At 42.9% G+C, this 11,740-nt stretch overlaps 1 protein-coding gene across 6 annotated transcripts in view; it reads left to right on the forward strand.

Annotated features, from left to right (window-relative positions):
* llgl2 (LLGL scribble cell polarity complex component 2) overlaps positions 1-7,016 on the forward strand; it is a 31,642-nt gene extending 24,626 nt beyond the window's left edge. For 2 of the 6 annotated variants that reach the window (XM_023949404.2, XM_078937754.1), the window contains exons 17-26: positions 670-817; positions 894-1,041; positions 1,121-1,237; positions 1,316-1,482; positions 1,857-2,121; positions 2,192-2,342; positions 2,413-2,468; positions 2,565-2,612; positions 2,733-2,775; positions 5,999-7,016. In XM_023949404.2, coding sequence (XP_023805172.1) covers positions 670-817; positions 894-1,041; positions 1,121-1,237; positions 1,316-1,482; positions 1,857-2,121; positions 2,192-2,342; positions 2,413-2,468; positions 2,565-2,612; positions 2,733-2,775; positions 5,999-6,038 — 1,183 coding nt within the window. In that variant the 3' untranslated portion in view covers positions 6,039-7,016. The remainder of the gene's footprint in view (positions 1-669; positions 818-893; positions 1,042-1,120; positions 1,238-1,315; positions 1,483-1,856; positions 2,122-2,191; positions 2,343-2,412; positions 2,469-2,564; positions 2,613-2,732; positions 2,776-5,998) is intronic. The other 4 variants (XM_023949407.2, XM_078937755.1, XM_023949408.2 and 1 more) reach the window with 2 other exon arrangements.
* Positions 7,017-11,740: the final 4,724 nt, after the last annotated feature.

Here is an 11,740-nt window from a genome sequence, read left to right on the forward strand (position 1 = left end):
AAATATGCCAGAGTTAGCACAGGAGCTAAATTTCATCATGTCAATTTGAATGCTTGCATACATTTAGGTCAAAGGTTTATATGAAGAGGTGAATGCGCTGTTATATTTATGGCTTCTATAATCCCCATGGCTGATGATTAAAATTCCACTAAAAAAGTATTCCCAGGGGTCTACTAATTATGATTATGCTGTTTTTATGGCCAAATCAAAAAGCCTGTGTCGTTTTCTAAGAAATAGTTTCTGTAGAGCGGCAGTAGTTAAGCCCCTCACACCCCTAACCCAATATTACTACTGCGACAAAAATGCTGAGCAGTATTGGAACTATCCAGCCGTACAGTTTTGAGCCAGATCCCAGCTCAGACAAGGAAAACAAAGACGGTCATGGATCTATTTGTCTACAAGTGCATACATCAGAATGATGCGGAGCAGGGAGCCTGTGGCCTGCCCAGTGTACTTTCTACGGCACAAATAAGCTCTTTTTCAAACTGCACTTTTTCCGTCTGCATATTCAACTACTTCAAATAAAGAAGTATTCAGAAATGTAATTTTGAGCTCAATTTTCTTTATACATGTCCTCCATTAGAAAAATGCCACAAGAACATGTTACAAACACCTAAAACACCCATGGAGTGGGTCTCTAAAAGACTTCATTGGCTCTACAAATTGCAGATGTACTCTGAATCCCAGCGACCAGCTGGCCATGGAGGGACCGCTGTCCAGAGTGAAGAGCATCAAGAAGTCTTTGCGGCAGTCCTTCAGGAGGATCAGGCGTAGCAGAGTGTCTCTCAGGAAGCATCATGTCAACAGCTCTGCTAAGGTACAGCTTGTGGGCAACAACCTGTTGTCAGAGCTTTGAACCTGAGGAGCCTGATCTTTGTGTTGACTCCAAACAGTTGCAAGAGGCCAACGCCCGCCTGGAAGCCGAGCTGGCTGAAATGGAGCTGGCTCCGGTACAAAGAAAAATTGAGGCGCGCTCCTCAGACGACTCCTTCACTGGACTTGTGCGCGTACTGTACTTTGCGGACACCTTCCTAACGGACAGTGAGTGACCTTTCAGCAGTGTGCATGGATGCTTGTTTTGTGTCTTTTTAATGTACGACCACCTCTTATGTCCTGACAGGTACACATAACACTCCCTCTCTCTGGGCGGGCACTAATGGAGGCTGTGTGTTCGCTTACATTCTTCACCTTCCTACCATGGAACACAGAGGCGAGGAGCTAATCACTGCTCAGCCAGGTGAGGTGCAGACTCTGACTCCCTCAGGCTCACGTTCACGATCCTGTTTTCTATTGATTTATCTGTTTTTTTCTCCAGCTAAGGAGATCCAGCTGATGCATCGAGCCCCGGTGGTTGGTGTGGTAGTTCTAGACGGGCACGGTACTCCTCTTCCGGAGCCTCTAGAAGTTGCCCATGACCTCGCTCGCTCGCCAGACATGCACGGCTCACACCACCTGTTGGTGGTTTCCGAAGAACAGTTCAAGGTTTGCAAGCACACACCCTCTAAACTGGTCTCAATGAAGAACAGAGAACATAGATAAGACCACCTGTGTGGCTCACACCTGCACTTACAGCTTTGGCTGGCTCCAAAGGGTTAACTTTACTGAATAAACTACTACAGATACTTTTACCTTGTGGTGCTGTCTCTTAATTTGCTCCAGAGTCAGCCCCTCACACAGGAACAGGAGGGCCGAGTTTGTAAATCTGTTCTTCTGTTTTATATAAAAGTACTCCAGCTCTGTGAACTCTGCAATGGTATAGTACATCAAAACTATTTAAAGACTATTGTAATTCCTGTCCTTGCCTTCACACGTGTGATGGGAGTCTGGTCGTGCTAAAGCGTCTTGTTTTTCTTTAGGTTTTTACTCTGCCAAAGGTGAGTGCCAAGACAAAGTTGAAGCTGACTGCGATAGATGGCTCCAGGGTGAGGAAGGTGGGCGTCGCTTGGTTTGGAAGCAATCGCACAGAAGACTATGGTGAAAGCGGGCTGCTGGTTCTGACCAACCAGGGGGACGTGCACGCCATATCCGTCCCACACATCAAAATGCAGGTCCAGCACCCCTGCATTCGGCGCGAGGACGTTAGTGGCATTGCCTCCTGCGTCTTTACAAAGCACGGCCAGGGTAAACCTAGGAGGCAAACTTTTACAAAACCAAACTGAATCAAACGTTCTAACGCAGTCTCTACCCACAGGCTTCTACCTGATCTCCCCATCAGAGTTTGAGCGCTTCTCTCTGTCTACCCGCTGCCTGGTGGAGCCTCGCTGCCTGGTGGAGGTGCCCATTTTGAAGGATAATTCCAACCAGCGTCGTCCTCAACTGGACGGACCTTCATCCGCTCATCTGTACGTTAGCATGCTTCATCTTCCTTTATTATTCTCTGCTCTTTGAGCATCTTTTATCTTCTCTCTGCAGGAGCACCTGCGAGAATGAGGATCCAGGTAAATGTGCAGATCATGGAGCAGCTTCACGTGCGTGTGTGTTGATGTAGAGCTGCTGCTCAGATGGATTTGCTACCTGTGTGTGTCTGTGCGCTGATGTGTGTTCTGCCTGCTGCTGTGTTGCAGAGAGCTCAGCTAGACGTGTTATGGAGCATGCTTTGCTGAATGACGAGAGTGAGTATGAAGAGCAGCGCTCCTGTCTGTCCTGAAGCTGCTGTGGTGTAACTCTGCTCTGTCAGGTGATAGTGGTTGGGGGTCTGCTGGCGGGCTTTTTACTGTGTTGTTTCTTTGCAGATGTTCTGCTTGAAATCCAGAAGTCTCTGGAGGGAGATCAGATGTAAGTATGAACATGCATGCCATCTCTGCCTGAGATTCTGTAGACATCTTAGCTAAAGTGTAGCTGTTCCTGGTGGGCAGGGAGGAAGTGAAACAGTTCTTGACAGACTGCTCAAAACACTTAATCACCAATGATGTCAGTGCTAAAAGGCAGCATTTGTTCAGTTATGTGGGTTGGGGCTTCACAGGAACTAGAACTTCTACAGACCTTTTGAAGAAGCTGGTGCTTTGTGAAGATGGTTGAAGATTACCGATTACTCGGATCAGGAGTATTTACCCAATAAGGGGCTTCAGTGGCAGGTTAGGTCAAAAACAGGTTGGACACCGCCCCTTGACGCCTGGATTCTGACACCCTTGCTTTACGATGTTGAACGTCCTTCTCAAATCATGAATGGATGGATGGATGGATGGATAGTTGTAAAGGGATTTGTCATTGTCACACGTACAGCGAAATTTAAAATGCTCTTAGGTCAGTGCATCATTTATTTATTTTTAAAGTGACAGCTAGTTATTGGCTATTAATACACAGCTAACAGTGCAGGTTCAGTCATTTGAAAAAAACAACAACAAATAATTTGCAACTAATTAATAAAAAGCGAACTATTTGGTCATGAATAAGAATAAAGGATAAATATTAAACATAATTTACAATCACAGAAGAGTGTGAAGATTGTTTAAACAAGTGTAATAATAAACACGGTAAAAAAAACTGGGGTGGTGTTGGGTAGAATATCAGCTTCTTTGGGTGTCAGCCTTGAAGCAAGCATAAAAGCTGCCTAGCTCGTCAACCAGAGCCAAGTTACAAGTCTCGTGCATGGGTCTGCAGGACATCATAGGTCACAATCCTCTGTGGTTGCTATGCTCTTATCTGTGAAACCAGCTTTGTCCTATAGCGCAATTTAGCTTTCTTTGCTGCTGTAGAGACTTCAGCGTTGTGTAGAATTTATGAGCTTTACCAACAAAGGTGATATCTAAAAAATAAAGTCTTTATCTTCTAGTTTCCTAATGAAATCCACCGCAATTTCAGTAAATGAGTCAAGGCCATTGCTAGAACCATCTTGAAACGTATTCCTGTCCGTGTCTTCCTGCAGATACTTTAGGCCAGTCTCTGATTGGTCTGTCCGGCACCAGAGCTTCCTCCTTGTAGCTTTGTTTATCTCTGGTGTCAGATAAAGATAATGGTAACACGGTCTAATTTTCAGAATGAGGGGAACAGATTGAACCTTGCAGCTTTCCCTGAAGGATGTTTAGCAGTGGTTTGGAGTCCACTTTCCTCTAGTGGGGGGATTGGATGTTTAAAGTTCCAGCCTCACTTTCTTTCAATTTGCAGTTAAAGTCCCCAGCCATGATGGACGCTGTATCCGAATGGTTAGCTTACTGGTTAGCAAAGGAGGAAGGTAAATGACTTTTGGTAAGCATTTTGGATGTTTTGTAACATAAGTAGATTGGAAGTACAGTGCAGAGTAAAATCTGCTTTTTATGTGCCAAACAAATGCTGAGTTTCCTCTTCCAGTTGTTATGCCAACCCAGCAGCCTCTAGGCTTACTCTCTGTCCTGGAGTAAACATGACCTTTGTCACTGGTCTTGCAGCCAGGTACAATGAAAAGTGGTGTGAGTTCAAAATATTTTAAGCACTGTATAGGGCTGCACAATACAAGGAAAACCCACGATTTGCGATATTAGTGCTCAACATTGCGATGACAATATTAATTGCGATACATGAACAAATAGCAAAATGACTAAATACATAATTTCCATTTCACTGCAACAGTTTAATTTAAATGAGAGTCAGCATAACTAAAATTACACTCCAAATGAGCCTCGGCTACATAGGAGGCCAGCATCTAACATAAAGGGGTAAATTCAATTGGTCAAATGCATAAAGGGGATTTATTTGTTTCCTTAAATACTCCAAGCTTCCATAAGATTGTTTTAGCACATTTAAGGTGACTATTTATATATAATATATATATTGCATGCATATATGCAGATTACTTTTTTTTGCTGGTACTGAGGCCAAATTCTGGTCTGGAAGGAGCTTGGTGAGACCATGGAAAAATACTTTTAACGACCCACTGATACAAATCATGTTTTTGAGGTTTTTAACATGTTCTTGTGGCATTTTTCTGATGACTGAGGACATATATAAAGAAAATTATGGTTATAATTGCATTTCTGAGTATTTTTTATCCAAATTGTTGTGAATCAGGAGCAGATGAAAAAATGCTGGGCAGGCCACAAGCTTCCTGCTCCACTCCACAGTGGAGAGGGGTGAAGAGGCTAAAGATTGATTGGCAGAAAATTCAGGGGGATGGATGAAGTCTACGTCGAGTATCTCAGGGCTCTGGATCAGCAGATTATCTTCTATTGAAACACTGCAGCATAATGGTGCTTGAAAATATTTCAGAACGTGTGTTCATACCCCAGCCCAGGCATAAGCTAAGTGAAAAAAACTCCTGGTTCAGATTGGATCATAGAGCTTCCCCCTTTTAATGAGAAACTCTGGCCACTTGAACAACACGCTTTGAAGAATTATTCCACCTGTTTGTGTTAAACTGAGTTAAACTGGTTTATTGACCATTCTGTTCAGATTTACTATGTACAGTTGATCATTCAAATATAGAATGTATGTTTGTGTAAATACTTTAAAGCATTCTACTCTGAAGCTGAGTTTGTGAATGTCCCAGCTGTGCCCCCTGCTGCTGTAAACCGGTACCTGTAAGTAGAGCTGTAATCAGGGCATTTTGTGGAGGATCACTGCAACCTTTTTAGAGAGAGGGGAAACTTTTAGAAAACAACTATATTATGTTGATCTGATCAAAAAATTTGGCTCAAGTGGTCTTATTTTCCTATGTAAAGTATTTTCAGTCACAGATTCTACAAGTAAAAAGATGAGTTTGGTCTTTAATTTTCATCATAGACACACTTCAGCTGTGAGACACAATGTAAAAAATGAATCCAGGAAATCACTTATTTATTCTTTTATGTTTGATATATATGGTATATTTGTTTGTTAACCATAGCAACCGGTCTTGATCTACTTGTTGGTGTGTTGCCCTGGTGGCAGTAAGTGAGTTTGTCTGGAATGAAAGCCAGACTTTAGTGTTGTTCAGAGCATTTTATTAGTGGCAGTGAAATGGCACAGAATGGAGGTAAGGCAGGGTGGGGATCCTCTACTTCTCCACGCATGTTTATGTTTGTAAACTTTTCTCTCTTTGCTTCAGGTATGTCCTGGAGAACAATGTGAGGAACGCTGCAGTCTGACGATCCCAACATCAGTCCCCCCCCCCCGTCCCCCCCCCCCCCCAAAACACATTCCAGAGCAGTGTGCTCTGCCAGCTCCCATGATGCCTCGCTCTGAAGCCTTAATAACCAGCAGCCTTCATTCCAGCGTGCCTTCAACCCCCCACCTTGGGTCAAACTTTGCAAGATACACAGGGAAGGGGGCATCAGACCGATGACTTTAGTTTCAGCTCCAAAAGCTGATAAAATCTAAGTCCAAATTTGAGACGGAGATTGATGCAAACACTAACAGCTTTCAAGAAAGAAGTTGTCGACCCCCCCCCCCCCCCCCCCCCCCCCCCCCCCCAGCAGAAACTTCAATCCAACGTGTCACCTAGTGTCAGGAGATTAAGAGATTTTTTTCTTTTTGTGTTTTTTTTTTTTTTACCTCAAATGAAGTCATGCTGTTGTTAAGCTTTTAAGATCTGAAAACATTTTAATGAAAATCATGATTTTAACTAGAACGCTAAAACAGTTTTCAACTGTCTGAAGGTTGCAGGCCCAATGGAAAAAAGATAATTCCAAAGCCCATGCTTTTTCTGTAATTGCTGTTATTTTTCCCTTCTGTCGTCTCATCATCTGGTTATTTGTAGCTCAGGCAAGTCGACCCTTCCCAGCTGCCTGTGCTAGACTGCTTTTCTGTAGCAGCTTTTCAGTGGGTTATGGATTTAAATATTTTGTATGTGAACAGTTGTCCTATTCCACCAATGAATGATGTAATGTAGGAATGTAACTTTAAGCTATTGTAGTGAAATGATTATAATATATTTAGTGTTTGCCTGTTGATGGGATAGGCTGCTTTTTGGATCACAAAACATTTTGGTACGGTCTCCAAATGCCGGGAATCTTAGCATCAGCTTAGAATATGTTTTTTAGAGACTGATTCAGAACTCTAATATTTTTATTATTGTAAGTAATTTGACACTACAATTTCTGTCATAACAATTTTCTAAAGAACAATGTTGTCCTGTTTTTATTTCCTTGGTCTGTTTGTGGCTTGACCTTAAACTCTGACCGTTGTGGGACGTGTAAAAGTCCCTTTGTACCAGGTGGGGGGGTAAAAATCCTGCCCCTGTGTGCCCATTGAGTATCGCAGAAAAACCAATGTTACGTTGGATTTACACTGGTCTGTGCGGTGCGTGGGAAGCCGGTGTCACGATGATCAGTTAGTTTAAATTGTCTTTGTTGCGTCTCCGGTCGGCTCCCCCCTCCCTCTTGGCTTCCGGAGAAGTTTTTTGTCCAACACCCCTGTGTCGAATAGTTAGTCCAAAACTTTAGGAATCAGGTGCCATGCCCTCTCCTTCCTCACTGAGTCCTTGTAAAATGTATGTTTTGTGTCATACATGAAGTGTTTTTGGACTTCCAAACTTAAACTTTCGTCAATCATGACAAAAATGGACGATGATGTTATCTGCTGTGGTAACGTGCGTAATCGTGTGTGCACTTAAACACCACGAAATTGACACGTCAATGGACTGGAAATAAAACTTGTAGGTTAAGTTTGCTTCGCTATGCAGAGGGACAGATGTTAGACTGAAAAATGATGGAGGGGAATGTAAACGTTCTGATTTATTAATGAACATTCTATTTTTCTGTGTCAATCCAATGCAACAGAGATGCTCGCGGACATACTAGTGTAAATCAGCCTTTAACCCAAACAGTGACGTATAAGACAAACTCTGACTCAAAATAGCTGCCATCCTAAAGATTGACAATAAGAAAATGAACTTTTTGCTGCTGTACAAACTGCTCTACAGTCGACAATAGATCCTACTTTAAGTCCCTTAGCTTCCACACACCTGACTGGTATATTTGTTGTACAACATTTGACTGCGGTGAGCTGTAGTCAGTCTTTGAAACCGTTTGGGTCTTAACCCACCCACCCCTAGTTTGGGTGGTCCCACATGGACAGTATTCTGCCACTCAGTTGGTCTTTACTTTTTCACAGGTAAGACTGAAATTCTGGTTGCACTTGGTTCTTATACCCTACAAATGTGCATCAAAAGGCTCCAAGAATACCTTAATTTATCATAGACTTGAAAGCAAAAACTAATGAATATTTTCATAGCTGGAAATAAAATCAGGCATCAAGGGGAAAAAACTGATTATTGGCTGATTAACCAACATTAGCGATATGGTTAATTAGCTACCTGCAAGATGAGACTATTAAAAATCAAAAAGATGACGTCCCCAATCTATATTTACTCTTGAAACAGTTATACAGCTGTTGTTATACATCAGATTCGAGCTGTTTTATTGACTTTTCCATCCAAGTTTGTAGACCTTTGTCTTAAAATTGTATACATTAGATTTTTTACTTCAACAAATGTCATACCTGTTGACCTAAAGCAGCTATGAATTAAAACATCCCAAGTGCCAAATTAGGAAATTACCAATATTTAGTAAAGAAACCATCTTTTTATCTGATTGAAAACATGAGGCTACAACCATTTTTCTTTACCACATTATCCTGCACACTGTTTTCTGCTTTGTTGTGATTGAAGACTTAAACCTAAAAGAACTGACTGACATCACAACGAATAGATTTCTTTCTCTTTGGTACAAAAGGTAATTTCTTGAGCAAATGTTATTCAAAATTAGCGGTGTTGCACTTGTGTACAGCTGAAACAATCAATTGACGTTTATATTAATGGAGTACGCTACACTCAATCTGTCTGCTATTTGATTAATGTTACTGATAACGCAGTGACTGCTGGTTTGTGATCTTCAATTGCTTTTGGACCATCAACTCTTGACTAGAAACTCAGCTTTACGTTACACTGATGGGCAGAAATCCAACCCACTATTCCTCAAAGGAATGCCAGCGTTCCTCTACCGTGACCTAGAAAAAAAATCCGGCACTGCGCCAGCCTTGCTCCCTCCACCCACGCTCTCAAAAATGGATCTTCTAAACCTGCCAGGTACTGGGGTACTGAGTTGATTCAATCAGCTGAGAACAGCATTAACAGGCCCTGTTTTGTGCTGGTGAATCGTCAACTATTGTCGTTACATTGGGCTATATAAATAAAAGTGAATTGAATGACTTCACTTGGACTTCAACTAGCATTAAGCAAAGAGTACATCGGCTGGATGTACTGTATTTGCTCTATAGTTGGCACTCCAGTACATCTGTGGGATCCTTCATGTCATTTAATCTGCAGACCTTCTGGTGCTTTTTGAGGAGTCTGTTGAGTTTTTGACCCTTGTGCTATCCTACGACCCCACCCTTACATTGACGTGTTATCCCTACCATGACAAAGGTGGATAAAGGTGAAGAGGATTTAGTGTAATCCATGGACACCAGTGAAGATCACAAATCATTGAACAAAAAAGGTTCAGCGCACTGTCTTGTGGGGTCTAGATGACCTCACTCCCAATGTTAAAGTGCCTAGGATAGCACGAGGGTTACCCAGCCTGATGGCTGAAGGGACAAATGAGTTCCTAAAGCGCTCTGTCCTGCAGCGCAGGGAAAGGAGCCCATTACTCTGTGTACTCCTCTGTGCAGACATCGTGTTATCCCTTGTGGTATCCTATGACTCCACCCTTACATTGACGTGTTCTCCCTACCATGACAAAGGTGGATAAATGTGAAGAGGATTTTATATAATCCATGGACACCAGTGAAGATCACAAATCATTGAAGAAAAAAGGTTTAGCGCACTGTCTAGTGGGTCTAGATGACCCCACTCCCAATGTTAAAGTGCCTAGGATAGCACAAGGGTTACACAAAGGATGTCTGGGATTGTCGAGGATGCTTTGCATTAAGGCCCTCATCCTCGTCTGCAGGACAGTTCCCACAGAGTCCACCCTCCTCCTGATCACAGATGCCCACTTCTTTATCAGTTTGTCCAACCAATTGCAATCCCTTGTGGTCATGCTGCCACCCCAGCATACAACCCCATAGAAAACAGCACTCGCCACACCGACTGATAAAAAAAAAGGAGCAACATGTCGGTACACACATCAAAGGACTTAGCTTTCTCAGGAAGAACAGCCTACTCTGTCCTTTCTTAACCCTTGTGCTATCCTAGGCACTTTAACATTGGGAGTTGGGTCATCTAGACCCACTAGACAGTGCTCTGAACCTTTTTTCTTCAATAATTTGTGAACCTCACTGGTGTCCATGGATTACATGAAATCTTTCAACCTTTATTCACCTTTGTCATGGTAGGAATAACACGTCAATGTAAGGGTGGGGTCATCTAAGATAGCACAATGGTTAATGCCCCACAGAAGTAAACACACTTCTAAACATCCAAACATGCCATCTAAGATAGCACAAGGGTTACAAAGAGCCTAAGTCTGCTCTGTCCAGTCCAGTTTCTGGTCAAGGTGCACACCCAAGTACTTTAGGTGGAAAAATGCAAGAAACTTTGACAAGCGACACACCTGGAACCACTGGTTCCTGGGGAAGAGGTCTGGATCACAGATGCAAGAGCTGAAGGCACAGGGCTCCTCGCTCATATCGCATCAAAGTGCCTCAGGGCACACTGAGAAGAAACCGACACCACCTGGTGTCATTGCAGACCAACAGTGAGGGAGTCGAACCTGTTGATGAACCTGTGAGAGAAGATGCACCTACTTCAGCTCCAACAGACCAGACACCACACAGCGGAGAAAACATCACAGAGACTGTACAAGTGGTCAGAAAACCAGTTAGGCTTGTAAATGAAAAAAAAAAACAGAATAAAAAAAAGGATGTTTTTTTTAAGTTAATTTGAATGGGAAGGTTTGAAAAAAAAGTGTCATAATTGATTTTGGTATATAAGTAAAGATGTATAAATACTCTTTGTTTTGTTTTTTTTGACTGCATGGTGGCGCAGTGGTTAGCGCCCTTGCCTCACAGCAAGAAGGCCCCCGGTTCAAGTCCCGGCTGGGGGACGTGAAAAACACAACATCAATGGGGGACCTTTCTGTGTGGAGTTTGCATGTTCTCCCCGTGCATGCGTGGGTTTTCTCCGGGGTCTCCGGCTTCCTCCCACCATCCAAAAACATGCTTCATAGGTTGATTGGCAACTCTAAATTGTCCATAGGTGTGAGTGTTAGAGTGAATGGATGTGTGATTGAGGATATTCCACCCTGCGACAGACTGGCGACCAGTCCAGGGTATCCCTTGCCTACGCCCAAGTGGCTGGGATAGGCTCCAGCAACCTCGTGACCCCGAAAGGGAATAAACGGTTAAGAAGATGAATGTTTTGTTTTAAGAAAGAGAGATGTGGTATGATACATGTTGGGGGTTAAACCCTAGATAAGGGGATGTCATGAGAAACAGACCCACTGGGTGGGGCAGTAGCGAGAGTTCAGGACTGTATGGGTTGTTTTCAAGTTGTTGAGTAAAGCAGTCTTCAGCACGTCCCGTCCTGGAGTCTTCTTTAAAGTCAGCAGTTTAGAGTGTAAAAGGGAAAAAGCGATGGTACAGTTCCCTGAGGTGCACCAGTGTTGTTCATCATCAAGGGTCGGTTTTGGGCCCTTTGCTGATATATATTTATTTGCTACTACTTGGGAATACTTCTCAGAAAGCACAAGGTGAATTAATCTATAAAAAGAAAAAAGGTTTAACGCACTGTCTAGTGGGTCTAGATGACCCAACTCCCAATGTTAAAGTGCCTAGGATAGCACAATGGTTAAATGGTTAGTTTGAATGTTCACATGTTCACCGACAGAGTGCGCCAATCACCCGATGC

The sequence above is a fragment of the Oryzias latipes genome, chromosome 19 (assembly GCF_053564925.1).
Source record: "Oryzias latipes strain Hd-rR chromosome 19, Olatipes_Hd-rR_3.1".
Classification (NCBI taxonomy): Eukaryota; Metazoa; Chordata; class Actinopteri; order Beloniformes; family Adrianichthyidae; genus Oryzias; species Oryzias latipes.